An 18,348-nucleotide genomic window follows, 5' to 3' on the forward strand; every position below is an offset into this window, starting at 1 on the left:
ACTGCTCTTTGGATAAACTGCTCACGTATGCAGGCACTGGATTTTTTTTAAGGTCCACAAACCCAAAAGGTTCAAAATCAAAGCTTTATGATTCTGTTCACTTGTTCAAATTACATTTTTATGGTACGTAGTCCCATTTTAACTGCATGCAGTTTGAACTGTAGCCATAATTCAAAAACTAGATCTGGTCAGGAGTAAACCAGGCTACTCAGCTGTAAAGTTGTATAGTTTGTCAGTACATACAAGGCTTCTGGAAAACTTCTAGCACGGTCTCTGTGGGACCCCTACAGTCCTATTTCACTCCGGAAATAGTAGTGTCTCTTCGGCCCACAGTCTGATATGGAGGCTCTGAGTAGACAAGTAGGACTTGCACGTGACTGAAAGACAAACACTTCGGAGGAGGCAGCAGCACAAGCTGTTTATATTGGGCTCAGCCCTTAAATCTGGAAAAGAGTAGTGCAAAGATACACGATAGACAGAGAGTAAGAGAAGGAGGCAGGGCGATGAGGAGACGCACCAGCAGCCAAGTAGGACTCCACTTCTACTTTTGTTGTTCCAAGACAGCAGGAAGGAGAAGAGGCAGATGAGGAGGAGGAGAGACAGAGAAAAAGAGCTCATAATGGAGTTAAAACCTGAGCCAGGATTTCTTTATTACACAAAATATGTGGGTGGTTCAGGTCAGACCATCACTCTTTCCCAGGTTTCTATTTAAAATGGATTTCCAGATTATGAGCGTCTGCACACAGGAGCCCTTTCTTTAGCTTCTTATCTTAAATCTAAATAATTTATTAGAAGTAAACATGAGTTCTGACTCTTGCATCATCTCCACAGAGGATCAGACTCTTGTTTTTTCCACAGAAGTAAATTAAAGTCAATTAAAAACAACCAGGATGACGTTGATGGCACAGCCCGCTTGGCTTTAGCATCTCATTAAAAGTCAAATTCATTCATCCATGTCTCCTAAAAATTATATTTATAGTCTGCTAAATGTTTTTGCCAAGTATGTTTTAATAATGCAAGTTATTTGAATTATGGTCACTTACAATGTTTTTTTCCAGTCTATGTACCATACACAGGTTGTACAGAGTGGTTCGGGGTGGGCGTACAAAGAGAAGACTTTGAAACCTGACATCAGGGTTCACATCCTACATCCCGAAGCGTTGGTCAGTGTTCTTGATTTTCCATTAGTATAGACAGTAAATATGTCCTGTCTCGTGTCACTGTTGACTTTTTTTAATATCCAAGACTTTGTCTCTACAAAATCTTACCCAAGTGCTTTGAGATGCCTAAACAAAACCGTAAAAACAGTTATTCGTGCTTAAGTTCACTATGAACATTTTGTTACTTTGCGGATACATTCATTAAAAACTTTTCCTCATTACAATAATTTTGAAAAAACTTAATTACGGCAACATTGCATTTCTTTTAAAATACATTTCCTGTTGCAAATTAGCACTATATACAGAATTTTTAGGCACCATGTTGATTCATTTGTAAAGTATGTATCTAAATGAACAAGACCAGCTGAGGGTTGATGAACCTTCCCCAGGGAAATATGAATGATGCTGCATCAATACTGAGTCAATACCCAATTATTTTAGAATTTGGTTTTAACTTGCGTAAGATCAATTTGGCATGGGTCAAAAATCAGCCGCATACTGCAATGTCAATCCCCCTTAAAATGCTATAATCAATATTTTTGAACAATGCAACAATGAAAAAGGAGTCGCTCGTAGCGATGAACCTACAGAAATTTATCACCTGAATCTGCAGCTCCCTTTGGCTTTACGAACCTTCACCTGCTAAGCACCAAACAGCAAACAATAGGGGTTACTGACTACCTGGTGAACATAGTGGAGCATTTAGCAGCTGCACAGCCAGGCATTTCCCTCAGGAGTTGGTAGAGACCAAAAACAGAGCTAAAAAAGGGGTGAATAATGGACAAACATTCACCAGGTGACCGGAAACGTGACTCCACATGAATGATAATGTTTCTCTGTATGTGCTGGGTGTGTAAACGGGCAACTGTTTACTAATAAGCTCACTATATAAACTCCAAAAGTGATTATATGTCAAGTTGTGTTCGCAACTTTTCTTAACTGCCCCCAAGTAGCAAAAAAATCAGTTATTGTAGGTTTAAGATACCACCAAACTACAGAGACAACATTGCTTTCTACTTTTAGCGACTAAATGACTTCATTATGAGTGCGTGGATGATTAAAATTTAAAAATGTTCTTGTTACTAAATGCTTCTTTGCCAGGAGGTTTTTATGTGGGTAGTAGGCCTATTAATTATTTCATTAAGCATTACATGAAATTCTTCACCTAATACCCTATGCATACAGCCAGCTAACAGACGCATACAGGGAGAATGCAGGAAGAAAATCTGAGGTGAAACAGATATGAAAATAGCAAGAGAGTACAGGATCACTATCCTGTACTTCCTCTTCACATACAATTGCTTAAAAAAATGTAGTGTTTTCTGTGTCACAAATTTGAATATAAACTTGTCTCATCTAACTGAAAACTAGCGGGTTGGTTTCCTCTTCCTTTAAGACACAAGTAGAGAGTGAGAAGTGCTGGAAACCCAGCATTTCACCATGAAACTAAGCACATGTATGGCCAACTGTCAGCTTGCAGACATGTATGACAACCACAGACCTCCTGGGAGCTTCAGCAGTTGAGAGCTGCTGATGTTTTCAGTATCACTGACTGACATTCCCCTGCGGGAAAAACAATAATTACTCATTATTGCTTCAGTTGAGATATCAACTGAGTTCATTTATGAGGAGATTAATGACGGCAAATTTGCATTATATTCCTCTAGCCATGTTACAACATCAAGAGACAACAACAAAAGTAAAAAAAAGCTTTTTCAAGCTTAGCTTTTTTTCAAGGTTAGGTGTAGTGCATGTGCTAGCTGATGAAGACAGAAAATCAACATGACAGAGGTCAACAAAGAGATTAAATACATGTGTGAAGGAACCTTTGCCTGAGAGCCGCTGTAAATCATCCACGTTCTGATGAACCCTCAGGGCCACTTAATGTATGTGTGTGTGTGCGTGTGTGTGTTACAGTGGTCATGACCCACTCAAAGCCCCACTGGATTATCAATCATACCCGATCACAATCTATGATTGCACTTACACTGATGCATCATGAGTTAGAATGTGGGTAGAGACAGAAAGTGTGTGTGTGTGTGTGTGTGTGTGTGTGTGTGTGTGTGTGTGTGTGTGTGTGTGTGTGTGTGTGTGTGTGTGTGTTCATAACAGTATGGGGTGGGTGAAAGCACCTCAAGTACATCCATGTGTCGAACTACGATTGTGCCTGTAGAGAGACCCGTTTATCGATGCCCTTGTGGAACTATTCTGGATCCTGTCACGCTGACCTGCTCTGTCAAGGCCATTCATTTTATATTTCACAGTCCTCACTAAAGCAACAATAGCCATCCTATCTCTGAAAGCAACTGAACAATTCAAGGGTCAGGGCAAAGGAAAAGAGCCTAAAAATGAGGAGAGGAGAACAGAAAATCCTCGCAACTATAAATCACATGACAGACTGTGTCAGGAATAGAAAACACAAGGGAAAGCACCTCTCTTTTTTCCGCTCTTCTTTTTTTTTCCCGAGCTGCTTTTTTTGTCATGATTGAACCCTGTTTATACAGTATGTACTGTATGTGTGTGTGTGTGTGTGTGTGTTTTTCCAGCACTCCAGTAGGGAAATGACAGCGAGCTGCCCGAGCCCCTGACCTATAATCCACTGACTGTCATCCATATCCCTCCCCACTTGATCTCCTCCATTCCTCTGCACATAGAGAGGGCTCGCAGCCCACACTAATCCTGTGTGAGCATGCATGCACATCACATAAAGAGCTGCGCACACTCACAGTCACATGTGCAAATCAACACACATTTATACACACACACATGCCTCCACAAGTGAAATAGTGGAAGTAGAGAAGCATGAGGTATACACAGCTGGGCTGAGCCTTGCACCACTAACCTACTTTAAGCATGTGACTCTACACACTGTACGACTGCAGCATCCGCTTCCCTATCAGTCTCTCCTTGAATCTGTGCCACTGCTGCATGTCTCCTTCTCCATCTCTCTCTCCCAAACATATACAAACAGACTTGCTGTACAAACACACCGTCACAAGCACACGCAAACACACACGTACACGTGTATATACACACTGACAGGTTGCTCAAGAGCCTGCGTGTCACATGGTCGTCCTGCTGCGTTCTTCGGAGCATATCTCAGTGACAAAAAGAGCACTGCTGCCACTCTGCATAGCACAGAGCCGATAATGGGGAACGTGGAAGGAAAGACTACGCGCCTGCAACAACCTCAGCCTTCTTCACAGCACCAGCGGTGCAGTCCCAGCTCATCCTCTCTCCCTGTGAAAGAAGAATGAATGAATTTTGCATGATGCGGCAGCATCTTAAAGAAAAAAGGGGGTGGGGGTAGGGAGTGGAAACATGCACGTTTTGCAAAAAAGAAAAAAAAAAAAACACAACAAGTTACAGTCAAGACTTAGGATGTGCTGGCGTGGTTTACTGACACATTGACCCCCTGAGTGAGTCACTGAGTGTTACAAATCCCTTCTCAAAAGCTGGTTTGGCATTGGACTGGCAGTGCCACGAGCCCCAGGGGGGAGACGAGACGAGGGCTCTAAGAGGCTGGAGGCTGGCCAGATGCTTGACGCAGACAAACACACACACACACACACACACACACAGGAACAGGACAGAGCAGAGATGTCCAAGAGTAGAGTCGACTTCATAGCTGAATACAAAGGTGCACTAGAGAAAGATTTTTCAGACCTGTATCAGACACAAATCAAATTATTCAAAATTGACTCTGAGTAGCCAGTTCAGGCTGAATATTTGACTTTTTGGGGACTTTTGTATTTCATGTTGTCAGGCACATGTTGTTCCAGCTTTTTCTTATCTATTATATCTATATTTTTTGTCATTTTTATAAAAACTCAGCATTCTTACTTATGTTTTTTTCAATGCACCTTACCTACGACTATTAGGATATTTTATTCACAGCCACTGAAGTTTGACTTGTGGACTTCTCGACTAACTATGTGAATCATCAATGTTAAGGGGGAAGACCTTGGGTTTTGATAGTTTACTTGTCCTTAGTAACACACTAGGAAGGACAATTACTGAAACTAAAGCCTTACACAATTAAAAATATAACCATAAAAGATACAATGGGATATACCATTCCACAACTGTGATGTAATGTATCTAAGGAACATTCAGGAGGCTACAAGTACGATACGAAATTTTGCTTGTTGCTTGCTTGAAATTGGTGTAAAGCTGATCTTAGGGAAAGAGTAATAGATTGATTTTCTTTAGGAAATTTACTCAGTGCACATTCCCATTTCCACAATACATAATAAGAGAAGACAGAGCTAGTGGGTGAAAAAAAGGTAGAAAGCATGAATCATCACACCACTATGCTATCATCTTCAATCAATGGTTTAAGTGAAAAAAATCAGATGGAGATTTGCAGGGTGATAATTAGATGGTTGAACTTTGCAGCATCTACCGAATAACACTGTAATCCGTGCGTCTGTTTTAGAGATCACAGTTGCACATAGCATTGTAGGAGAGAAAACTGCGGGCCATTGAAGAGTGTGTTGTGTTTTCATAGCGTGAAGCACTGGATGTTCTGGCAGTCAGAGAGGGATACACCTTCTTCCTGCATCTTCAGCAGGTTAAACAATTTTTTTGCGCTTACATAATTGTTCCAACCCTCCCTTTTCCTGTCCACTCTGCTTGGCCTTCTCTTCCCTTTCCGACAGACCTGAATCCCCCCACCCCCATATCCATCCATCCACCCACCCACCCAGCACACACACACACACACACACACACACACACACACACACACACACACACACACACACACACACACACACACTTTAATGGAAGCCATGAACCCAGACTCCCACAAAGGCCCAAGTGGAGCAGGACGTTCTTTGCCTGAAATTCACTTCAGCACATGGCTTCAGACTCCTGGGACCTTTAGCACGGTCTTTTTTTTCTTTCCAAAGAGGAGAAAAATAGCTCGATTTGCCTCACATCTCCCCTCCATGAGCCCCTTGATGGTCTTAACGCTACACAGACAGATCCCAATCTGGGACTCTGTTCAGCAGTAGACCTGCACAGCCCTGCCTGTTAGATGAAGAGGAAACTGGATACTTTCCTGAAAAGCCCCTGCATGTGTGCTTTTCCTCCTCTGCTCCAGACAAAAATTAAGTCTTGCCATTAGCATCACAGCCACTTATAAAACTACTTCAAACCCATATTTTTTTAAGGCAGAAAAAACAGAGTGGAGGTCCAAGAGGATTTGCACACATGACTCATGTTCACTTGAAACTTAGCTCCTATTGATGCAGGTAGATCATGGACAGAAGCAATTCCAAATCCAGAAAGCTGACTACCATATGGGTCACTCTGGCATAATGTGTGTTGAGTCCAACTTAAACCACAGAGGGAATGTCACGAGTAAATGTAACGTGCTATCTGATATTCTGGGAGGCCAAACTCATCAAGGGATCTCTGTGTTCACTGCCCTGTTAATCAAAGATGAAACACGCACGCAGACTTTAGACTTTACAGAAGCCAGAAGTCCCCTCTATCTCCACATCGACCTCTCAAAGCAGTTACTGAGCCGCGGTGAGGTGGACTGCTTGTGTATGACCGCCAGTGTCTGAGAGCGGTGAGAGCGCGCAGCAGTCACAACAGAGAAAACACACACTCGTCAACAGAGATGAGTCACGCTGGTGGGAGCAAAAGAGTCTGGGAGATTTTTCCGTCAATATAACATTATCTTAAAATGCAGGGAAAATATCAACACATGCAAGCTTAACACACAAAAATAAAGTGTAAAATTGGCAAGTTGTGGTTTTACAGTGAGTTTGGCACAAAACGCCGTTGACGCAAACACTGACTCAAAATATTGAACTATTCCTTTAAGCAGTATCACATGTATTCAAACCTGAAAATATACAGATGAAATTTGTTATGATTAGTCTATTAGTTAGGTAGGTTTTTCTTTTTTCTTTTTTTAACTTATTGATTAACGGTTTAAACTACCAAGTGTCAGAAAATAATGATAAATCACAATTTTGCAAAGAAAAGCGTGACATCTTCAGGTTGCATTTCTTGTAGAACCAACAGTCCAAAACCAAAAGATATCCAGTAAATCCTCACATTTGAGAAAACTGGATCCAGCATATGTTTGGCATTTGTGCTTGATAAATAACATAAACTATTTATTGACATTTAAATTGTTGGATCGTTTAATTTTCTATCAACAAAATATAAAATAAGGCAAAAATATAGCTTTAGGTGTCAGGTCAGGCTTTGGTGGTCAAATTTGGCAGTGCCAGTCAGGTTCAGTCGAGCTAGGTTTTAAAGATATGGGTACGGCCAGGTTCAGGTCTCCTTTTTAGGTCAATGCAGAAATCTACAACCAGCCAGATGGTAACTACTGTATCACCCCCCAGCTGCACAGGAGGCCACGGGAAACAGAACACAGTCACGAAAAACCTGTAAGAAATTAACTCAAAGGACACTTTAACAAATGTCCATAGACCAAAGCTAGAAGAACAGCAGCCTATACAGCAGTTTATTCAGGTTAAAACCTTGTTATTGCCAGTGCCTTATGAATCATACATCAGACTTTTTGTGGGGAGATAACTTATACAGAACTCTCTACTTAAACTCTGTAGAGTTCTGGGCCTCTATTGCACTGCACCTCTGCTGGCCCCTGACATCCTTCAAGGCCCTCAGGTTCTTCACCATCACACAGGCTGCATATAGACCCTTAGAGCCTACCCAAGTCTCCTCAAGCTTGAAGTAAACACTTACGGCCTACCAGTTTCCTGAGAGGCACAGTTTTCTGTAGATATGTGCAGTACAGGTGAACCGAGTGAATCCTCAAAAAAAGGTCAAATCAGAAGGGCAAGGTATTCAGTCTGGATACCACCAGGAGGTGTGGACTTTAGGGCATGATTTGTTCCTACGCTCCGTGACGCTCTTCTCTTAGCCAGCTGACAGCGTGTGGGCTGTGGGGAAGGGACGGCAGCTGCAAATTCACTCCAAGGAGAATAACGCGGGTCCTGAACAAAAAAAAAAAAAATGAAGCTGTTGACGCTGTCCTGCAGCCGGCGGACGAGCGGCTCTGAGATCTCAAAGCCCACGGCTTCGAGTGCGTCTCACCTTGCTTGAGTTGGGCTGCAGTGTGCTATAACCGCCCAGACCGTACACTCACACACACACACTCACACTCTGAACTGCCAAGTTTAAATGGCTGGTTTTCACAGTGTGTAAATAGAGCGGTCTGGAGCCAAACTCGCCAGCCCTCACAAGGGGGGCTGTGAAGCCGGTGTCTAGCACAAATGCTCTGATTCATACCATATGGGCATCGCTCATGTAGTCTCCACTGAGCACAGTGTATACAGCTCACCAACTAACAACAATTACATTCTACACCGAAGCAGAGGAATCAGAGACACTAGAGGTGTGCATCTGATGGATTGTCAGAGTCAGTCATGCAGAGGGAGAATGTGTTACAGTAAGCTACACTCAGTCTGCTCAGTCAGACAGGCTGCACTGTAGCAAAGCTTTGTGGGCTCTTGTTGGCCCATTGTCCACTGAGAAACTATTGTGGCAGAAAGCATTGTATTGTTGACTGCCATGCGTGTCAGATGGATTACCATGGACCTGATTTCTCTAAGCCTTCTACAGTAAGGCCAAATGTGCAAAGACAAGTTCCTACATTCTTGGATGAGGCTGCAGATAAGTAACTGATATGGAGGAAAATACAACAATAGATAATGGAAAATTAGGAATCCAATAAGAGAAGGAAGGCAAAAAGAAAGAAATGCATACTAATACTATACTAAGTCTCTATTCTCCAACATAGAGAAGATTTCGAGCAGGTGATACTGAAACAAGACTACAACGCTACAGCCACGCTAGCATCTGTATGAAGCTGTGCTTTGACACAGCAGCACTTTGGGCTAAATGTTAATGTCAGCATGCTAATGTGCTCACAAGAGCAATGCCAGCATGCCGATGTTTAGCAGGCATAAAACCATCTTCACCATCTTAGTTAAGTGTGCTTGTCATGCTAACGTTCGTCAATTAGCACCAAACACACAGCTCAGGCTGGGAATGTCATTAGTTTTACAGGTCAGGAACCAAAGGACAAATCTGAACAAATTCATAAATTTAGACTTGATGGTGGCACTAGATGGAACACCAAAGTTATCATAATTAAACCCAGGGGAGATATGACTGTTTGTGCCATATTTTGTCACAATCCATCCCATAGTTTCTGGGACATTTCACTCCAAATCAACCTCATGGGGGCACTACGGGAAAAGTCCAGTGACCACCAAAGTCGCCGGGCTTCTTGCTCTGGTGACTATGAATGTCTCTATGGAGGGAGTTTGCTGTTCAGTGAGTTAATTACGACAGAACAGAAGGACTTTTACTGAGTTGAACTCTTGTAATGCACTGGAGAATTGATTTAGTAAGAAAATCTAGTCCACCGTCGCTCTCTCTCTGTGTCTTTCTATGGCAGCGATCCATACCTCATTGGCCATTTTCCAATTTTGCTCCGGCATTCATCCCACCCCCCAATCCCCTCCACACACACATCTCCTTTGTCGGCCTCTCATTCCCTCTCAGACATCTCACCATTGCTGCTACTACAACTGTGTCTAACTCTCACTCTTTGCGGGCACACGTTCTTCCTATCCTCACGCCTTTCTCGCTGCCTGTGATAACTCGGTATTTCATTCTGACTGCCACTTTCTGTCTTCCCTCTCACTCAACTTGTGGCCTGGCAAAGTCTGTGTGTGTGTGTGTGTGTGTGTGTGTGTACCTTTGTGAGAGATGACTGTCAGATATTGAACCAACCTGCCACCTGTCCGCCACATCACGCTGACTAGATTCATGCCTGTAATCCGGACCAGCACGATCGCTCATCCTCTGTATTGCTACCCCCAGAGTGCCCAAATCTGCTGTGGTCCTGTGTGTGTGTGTGTGTGTGTGTGTGTGTGTGTGTGTGTGTGTGTGTGTGTGTGTGTGTGTGTGTGTGTGTGTGTGTGTGTGTGTTGGTGCTAGCTTGTTCCAGTAAAAAGTACCAATTTGAAGATAATGTTCACTACATAAAACTACAAAAAAAAAAAAAAAACCAACACAAAAACAGGAGTTCTGCAGCCTCTCTTTCCTGCGGCATCCAGGCCACTATTTATTCCAGATGAGAAAACTGTGGCAAAAATCACACACACACACTCACACTCACACGCACACACACACACACACACACACACACGCACAACAACTTATCATTCTCGGTCATGATCCCTACGTCCTTCTATCTTTACTGCAAACAGCGCCATAAGGGAAAAATGAGAAATTTAATTTGAGGGAGTGTCAGTGTGTCAGCGTGCAGCTATGAATGTCTGTGAGTCAAAGTTTGTGTGCTGAAAAGCTCCCGGCTGTTGTCAGCTATCCCTGGTTGGCATCACAGCACCATATGTCTGTCTGTGGGGCTGTGCTGACGTGTGACACTGCTGGAGGCCAGGCCAGGCGCACACACAAAACAATGACAGCTTTATGCCTTCATGCCCTGCAAATAGTCGGATCCATCAGCTCTGCAAGCAGTGAACACGTGGAACTGAAGACCACTGGGTCACGGAGGTGCGACAGCAGCACTGACGGTTCCTCACCTGCTGGGTTTAATCTTCACAAACTTTAAGTGTGTGATTTTGTGCAGTTAATTAACAGGCCTTATAGCATCTGCTGAGTCAGAGGCTGACAGGTAGTTGTCTTGTTAGTGTCGTGGACAGGCCCTAACGGGTACACGCCCAGGGCCCCTGGACCAGAACCTCTGTATGAAGTCACTGGTACCATTTCTTGTTAAAAAGTCAAACAACCACAAAGACACACACAATGATGTTCATAGCTGTGGGCTATTTGGAGTTATAAATAGCAGCTAGTCATTGATATAGTTTAATATTATAATATTTATTCTTGCTCAGCATTCCTTTATTACACTGAACAAACAATGTAACTATCAATAATGTAAACTTTATTACTGTCAAGAACCAGGGCTTTAAATCTGAGTCCAAATTTTTTAACTCATTTTTCAAATGTGCCCCCCCTCCTTTAAAACTGTGCCCAAGTTCAAAAGTTTCTAAATCTATGCTGATCTATGGGTGGAAGTAGTCCGCAGGCTCGTGTTGCAGTTGCGCATCCGTGCCAACACACTCCAAAACCAGGATCATTTTTTGTCATGAGTCAATAAACGCATCCGTGTCGCCTGGCTACGTTGACGGCGGGAGGACCTGCTGGGCCAGTGTGACACCAGCCCACAGCTGACAAAGGCTCAGATAAACACAAGTCTCCTGGCTGCAGCTCTGGCATAACGCCGATGCCTTGTCGGTCATGCCTGCTTATCCATTCAAGTCTGACAACCTTGTTGCATCTTAATCATCATCCTGAACGCAGGTCAGTCTTTCCACCTTAAACACATGTAGCACAACATGAGTGAGGGATGGGGGGGGGGCTCTGCTCTGTTAGGAGGCAACTTCATGTCTGCTGAGAGATGTGGGAGAGATGACTGTGTTTGTGTTCTGCTTAGATCAGTGGTTTGCCATAAAACTAACTCCATGGCAAGTCTGACTGAATGACTGAAATTATACACCAAAGTCACTATGCATAACATTATGATGATTATTATGATGATTATTATTATTATTATTACATTGAGAAACACTCAGGCAGCAGGCTACGGAGGCACATGTCTCCTGACAGTTAGTACATGAATAGCTACAAATCAGCGGCATGAATGGCACTGACTGATTCATACCTTGGTTGTCCTCGTCCATGTCTGCAGCCGATCAATCAAGACCCCCCTCCCAAAAAAAAAAAAAATATATATATATATATAAAAATAAATAAATAAAAAAGAAAAGAAAAATCGGTCAGAGAAACTTCCGTTATGCGAAGGACGTCTAATTCACTGCAAATGCGCGCAAGCCTAATTTCCAGGACGCAGTTGGTACACAGGTTGTCTCGCGGGCAGCGTCTCCTCCGTTTTGGGCAATGTTGTGGCCATTTACGACCTCGCAGTCGCGAGGCAGCGCTCCCGCTTCCCGTCAGTCAGTCAATGAGCGGCGTGTTTCTGCGGCGGCGGCGGCGGCGGCGGCGTCTCCTCGCCCACGGTGGCCGGGCGTGTTGTCGTTATCCCTCCAAATGCGCCTTCACTCCACTAGTGTCGGGAGAGTAGTTTCCACGGCGGCGTCAAGTTGGCCGACGCCGAAACCGGGACATTCCGGGGTGATGCTGCGATGCTGCCTTCGAAGTAAAAGGGTTCCGGTTTACCCCGGAGGCCTGGCACGTTGTCTAGCGAGCTGCGTCTTTTATTTTGGCACCGGGGACAGGAAGCGTTCGTCGTGTCTTCGTGTACGTTGACAGCGCTTGTCGATCCATCGCAGCTCCGCTACACGGCGCGTCGGCGTGCTGCTCAGCCCCCACGTGACGCATACCCAGCAAATATATCTACGATGTTAGTACCGATTGTGTGAGATAGTTTAATTTTGCTGTGACACTTGGCAAGACTTCCTTTGCCGTTGGTTAGTTCTTTTCAGCTGTATTTTTTTTTAATTCGCCGCTGGAAAATACATAAAAATAAAACTACATACAGAAAATCGTTTCTAAACACAAGTTCAGGCGCATTTGCTCAAGTACTGTACTTAAGTGCACCTCTGATGTACCTCACCTGCGTATTCATGCTATGCTATTTAATACTTCTACTCCGCTAAATATATAGCTACAAGTTACTTTGCAGATTCAGACTATGCAACTCAATTATGATGCATTATTATAGATAAACCTGCCTGGCCGTATATGAAGTAATTGAAATTACCTTCGCCTTGACCGTCTTCAACGTCGAACTGCTTACAAACCGATGAATCAATAACTGTTTTCGAATAATATAACTTTGCTACTTTCAGTATATTTTGATGCTCGTACTTTTACCTAAGTAAAACTTTGAATTCGGGACTTTACTTCGAACTGAGTATTCCTACACTGAGGTATTGCTACTTTTGCTTGGGTAAACGTTTTGAGTACCTTTATCCACCACTATACACTTCCACACACAAGTGAGACTGTTTCTAGTTATAGGGTTGTATCCCCGGTTGCTGTAACATGCAGTTAAACATCCTGCACCATAAAGTGACTTGTCATAGACAGGTGTGGAAGAAAAACTGTGATCATTACCATAATGTAAAAATATTAGTACAAGTGAAAACTCTCCATTCAATTTTCCAAGTAAAAGTACAGAAATGTTATTAGAAAATTATTCACAGTAATTGTAAAAGTACTCATTAATCAAAATGGCCCCTGTCCGTTATTACATTCATTATACAGTATTCAGTGGATTATTATTATAATTATTAATGCACTGTAAGCAGTCTTTTAACGTTGCAGTCGGTCAAGGTGGAGTTAATTTGAAATAGTTTATGTTCTCTTAGTTAGTTTCATGTATAATAATGTACAATGTTTTACAAGATGGTTATAGGATTTGTATATAAAATGTTAATCTGTCAAGTAACTATGTAGCTGAAAAAAGTACAGTAGCTAAAAAGTACAGTATTTCGCTCTGAATAAAAATATAAAGTAGCAGAAAATGAAAATACTAAAAAAGTACAGATGACTCATATTGTACTGAAGTATAGAATTTCCGCAATTGGTTACAGACACCGTAATTATCCCAGTGTTTCAGTGGTGTAGTCCACTGTCTTGGTCCAGTGATGGGCTCTTCTCTAATGCAGGGAAGCAAAGCTTTCAAGAACAGGGACATGCATTAATCATGCATCAAATTTTAAAGGTTTCTGGAGAGTGCTGTGTGCAAGAGCAGCAAAAATGATTTATGGAATTAATTTAAGTGGGTTACACAGCTGCACAAAGTGCTATGAAGTAACATGTTGCATCAATATATTTGTACTCTGTAGTCATACAACCAGCAAACAATCCAAAATATAAAAGAATCATTTCAGAATAGACTATGAAGACTTCTGGAGACTCTACATAAGTCAGGAGAACTACCAGGTTAGGAAATAGTGGAACGGAGAATACATACACACACACGCACACACACACACACACACGCACACACACACACACGCAGAGAGAGAGAGAGAGAGAGAGCTTTGCAGAGCTTGTTTCTACAACACACGCGGTTTCAATTATAGCATTCCTGCCTCCGCAGAGAAGGAGGGGGTCTCACTTCCTGTGCGCATTACTCCAATGGTCAAGCATGAACAGATGTTTTAATGTATTCATTCATTTGTTTATTCATAGGTGTCTCTTTTGGACAAATGTTTCACTCTCAGTCCTTTTCTTCTAAACAAAGTGACATCCTCCAGACACAACACAAGTATCTTTTTTGTTCAAGTAGATGGAAAAGCAAATGATTAAACCTCCTTTTTTATGTATAATCAAACTGGGTTTAACTGATCCATCTTTATTTGAAGTGTACAGTACTGGTTTCTTCATGGTTTGATATACTTATAGAATATAATGTACTTTTAATGTTAGTCCACTAAAAGAAGAAATGAAATTTCTTTTTCTCCTTAAATTTGCTTTACCATCTACCAATAAAGTAATAATACAGGACATAAGTAGACACTGACAGAGACTCAAATGAGTCATTTTCTGCAAGTTCACATCACTAGGGCCAAAACGATTAGACTATCCAGTGAACTCCTTCGATCGGGCATGATCCAGTCTGGCACAATCTGGTGCGGATTGGCAAAAGCAAGACAAAGTGGAGACCTACAGCGAGATCCTGAAGTTACGTGTGGGTAAAAGTGGCCCACGCACTGCCCTAAAGTGGGGGGTAGGTGTGAATATATCAGGCGGGACATTTGGGTACATGCTTCCAGACAGTATTTGTTTTCTCTACACCCTGGCATGAAGCGTAGGCTACGACGACCTAACCATGTGGTTTAAAGCAAACTTCATTCGCGGAGAAGTGTGGCACTTAGTTGAATGGGAAAATCTGAGAAAAAAAGGCCCCAGATAGAGTGAAAATGTGTTGATTTGATTCCTTGGTAAGTTTCAATCTGGTGGTAACTAGGAGACAGAAAACAGGAAAATAGGCAATATTGGGTGAGGGGGATTCTGGGGGAAGCCCCTGCAGTCGGGGGCCCAGAAAAGGTTTTTCACGTCAGTCCCACTAGTTATGAGGTTTTACATACTAGATGGATTGATGCAAACAAGTTAGCACAAAGAGCAAGCCCTGATTTGGATATTCCCTGTGCTACCAGTGAAAAATAGGTCATATGCATTATGTTGGCGGAATATGATTAGAAAAATACAATGTTACTGTCATTTATGTCAGCTCTGGACCTGGTCAAGCAGAGCATCCTCGCTGAAAGTCAGAGTAAGTTCCATTAACAGCAATTAGATTCCCGTGTCTGTCTCTCTGGCACACACACACACACACACACACACTACGCTCTACACTAATACACACTACACTACGCTCTATTCGGCACAAATGTCATGCTAATGTGTTTATGAGTCATAAGAGAAACCTCTGAGTGTGGCCCAGATATCCTCAGTGATGAGAATGAATGTGAGCATGCAGACATAGATTATAGAGCTTTGAAATCAACAAATTATCTATTTGGTTCATTCATTTTAGAGTGTGTTAGAAACGGGGTCTTTCACCTCCAAAGCACAGAACTAAGACCTTAAATTCATCGCAAAATAAAAGTCTGTGGCTTGAAGTGAACATGTGCAGGGTTTGCGGGCTGTCTGACTCTCTGGCTCTTGGGCTGCTGAGGGTGCATACCCCCAGGGAGGCGCGCGTCTGGCAGATTAGGCTGACCATCATGGGAAACGTCTGCGGTACTCCTGACCGACTTCACGTGACCTGATTGAGCAGTCATACCACTTCATATGCTTGAGTCACCACAGCAATGCCCAGAGGGGGACCACCTACTCCTTTTAAAATGGCTGACCCCCACCTCCCCCAACACACACCCACACACACCCAAGATCCTACTCATAATTACACAAACACACACACACACACACACACAGATTAGACCCCGTCACATCCTGATCGTCTGTTTTCTCTCCCTCCACCTCCCCAAAAATCACTCCCTTCATAACGTTATCAAGCAGAATCACATTAGGTACCATAAACCCCCTTTCACGTATCGGAATCCTTCCTTTTATCTGTGAATATCAAACAGATTGAGAAGCCAATGGGGAGCACCCCTGTGTTTAAACTTGGGGAGGAAACTGTGGTTTGAACTTTATAAATTTCAGGAGCGTGTTGAGGTTACTAAGTTCAGAAGCTGTGCCATTGCTTCAATGGCACATTCACCGTATGAATACTTCGATTAAGTCATTTTAACTCCTGTTTGTGAGAGATATTGTGCTGACTGCGACATGACCACCACTTTGGTCCAAGCGGACTCAGCAACTACTGAAGGGAGTTGCCATGTAAATTTGACAATCAGACAATCAAAGTTCCCCGACGATAAATCCTCATGGCTTTTGTGATCCCCTGACTTTTCTCTAGCGCCATCATCGGGTTAAAATTTCAATTTTGTCCAATTTGGTTTGTGACTAAATATTGCAAAACGAAAGACATTCCCATCAGCCTCAGCTGACGCAGTGAATTTCTCACAGAAATACTTAGATTAAGTCATTTTAGCTTCTTTTTGTGGGGGATATTAATCAGATAAAGGAACCTAATCCTCATTTGGAGGTGATCTTTTTTTCCAGTGATGCTGCTCTAAACTTCCTCTAATGTGTTTGTACATCAAACTCTGAACTAGACTGTCCTAAACTAGTGGATGTGAAAGGGGTTCACACCCCCTTCCTGCTGTGGAGGTCGAGGAGGTTAATCTTTGGGTGATGGCGTGTGTGTGTGTGTGTGTGTGTGTGTGTGTGTGTGTGTGTGTGTGTGTGTGTGTGTGTGTGTGTGTGTGTGTGTGTGTGTGTGTGTGTGTGTGACAAAGGTCACAGGAAGCAGAGCGTGGCAGGATTTCCTCCTTCCTTGACTTTGGTTTGATATCCAGCTCTGCATCTCGACCACTTCTTTCCTGCCACCACCTGATCGAGGGGCAAAGTTGAGTCGATTTTCTGGATCCAAGGACACATATGAGAAGGGTCTTTATTTGGAGCCTGTCTGCTGAGCACAAAGGCAGCACTGTATGCCGGAGAACTTGAACGAAAAAGCTGTGTCTGTGTGTGTGTGTGTGTGTGTGTGTGTGTGCGTGCGTGTGTGTGTGTGTGTGTGTGTGTGTGTGTGTGTGTGTGTGTGTGTGTGTGTGTGTCTCCCTACATCTAAAGTACAATCCTCCTGGACCTGCTGTGGTTACATAACAAGCTGTAAAGGTTAGTCCTCCCAATAATGTCACTACTGAGCATATAGTTCATTCTCAACCTTTCAAAAAAGGTTTACCATCCCATACTATCAGTTACGAAATGAAGAAAAAAAAAAAGAAAAAAAACACACTAAATGAAGCCCAGACCATCAGTTACCCAAGAAGTCATTTCAGTGATTATCAATCAAGAGACTTTGTGATCAGGATACAGTATAACAGCACACAGAAGAGTGCAACAGGGGGTTGCAACACGCAGGATCAAAGAATTACATGAGATAAAAGCACCAGTAGCTGAACTGTGATCCTTTAATACCTCTCTGTATAATATATAAAAAAATAAGCTTTTAAGTCAAATGCGGCCGACAGTTTACACAGAAAAACATAATGTATCGCTATTCTTAACGTAATGATGCTGCTAGGAAGAAAATTGTGCAAAATCAAGGGTAATATTTACTATACCTGCTGTATTCCAGCACAGAACTTATTACAGAGAGCACTAGAGGATTTAAAGCAAGTAAGACAAATGGAACAATTGTTTTTACTGCTGCTCTGTACAATACAAAACTGCAATTATCCAAGAAAAGAATGCAGGGATGTACAAAATTACAAAACAAACTAAAGTTCACAACATGAAAACACAAAAATGTCACATTAACACCTCTTAAAATAGGAAAATATTTGAATTCTCTTTTGCTTGTATGACCTATTTCAAACCCACAATATGACTACAGTAAATATAACACCACAAACCTCCCTCCTCCTCCTCCTCCTCCTCCTCCTCCTCCTCCACATTTCCCTCTCTCTCCCTCTCTCTCTCTCTCTCGCTCTCCCTCTCCCCCTATGGCTTCCTCCTCTTCTCCTCCCCCACTCCTTTGATCCGGTTTTGAGGTCAG

General features: G+C 42.7%; 1 protein-coding gene across 1 annotated transcript in view; it reads right to left on the reverse strand.

The window, feature by feature from the left end:
* Positions 1-11,950, reverse strand: part of cyth3b (cytohesin 3b) — a 38,022-nt gene extending 26,072 nt beyond the window's left edge. Inside the window, exon 1 of the mRNA XM_040123894.1 lies at positions 11,911-11,950. Coding sequence (XP_039979828.1) covers positions 11,911-11,929 — 19 coding nt within the window. The 5' untranslated portion in view covers positions 11,930-11,950. The remainder of the gene's footprint in view (positions 1-11,910) is intronic.
* Between the last annotated feature and the right edge of the window lie 6,398 nt (positions 11,951-18,348).

This window comes from Xiphias gladius, chromosome 3 (genome assembly GCF_016859285.1).
Source record: "Xiphias gladius isolate SHS-SW01 ecotype Sanya breed wild chromosome 3, ASM1685928v1, whole genome shotgun sequence".
NCBI lineage: Eukaryota > Metazoa > Chordata > Actinopteri > Istiophoriformes > Xiphiidae > Xiphias > Xiphias gladius.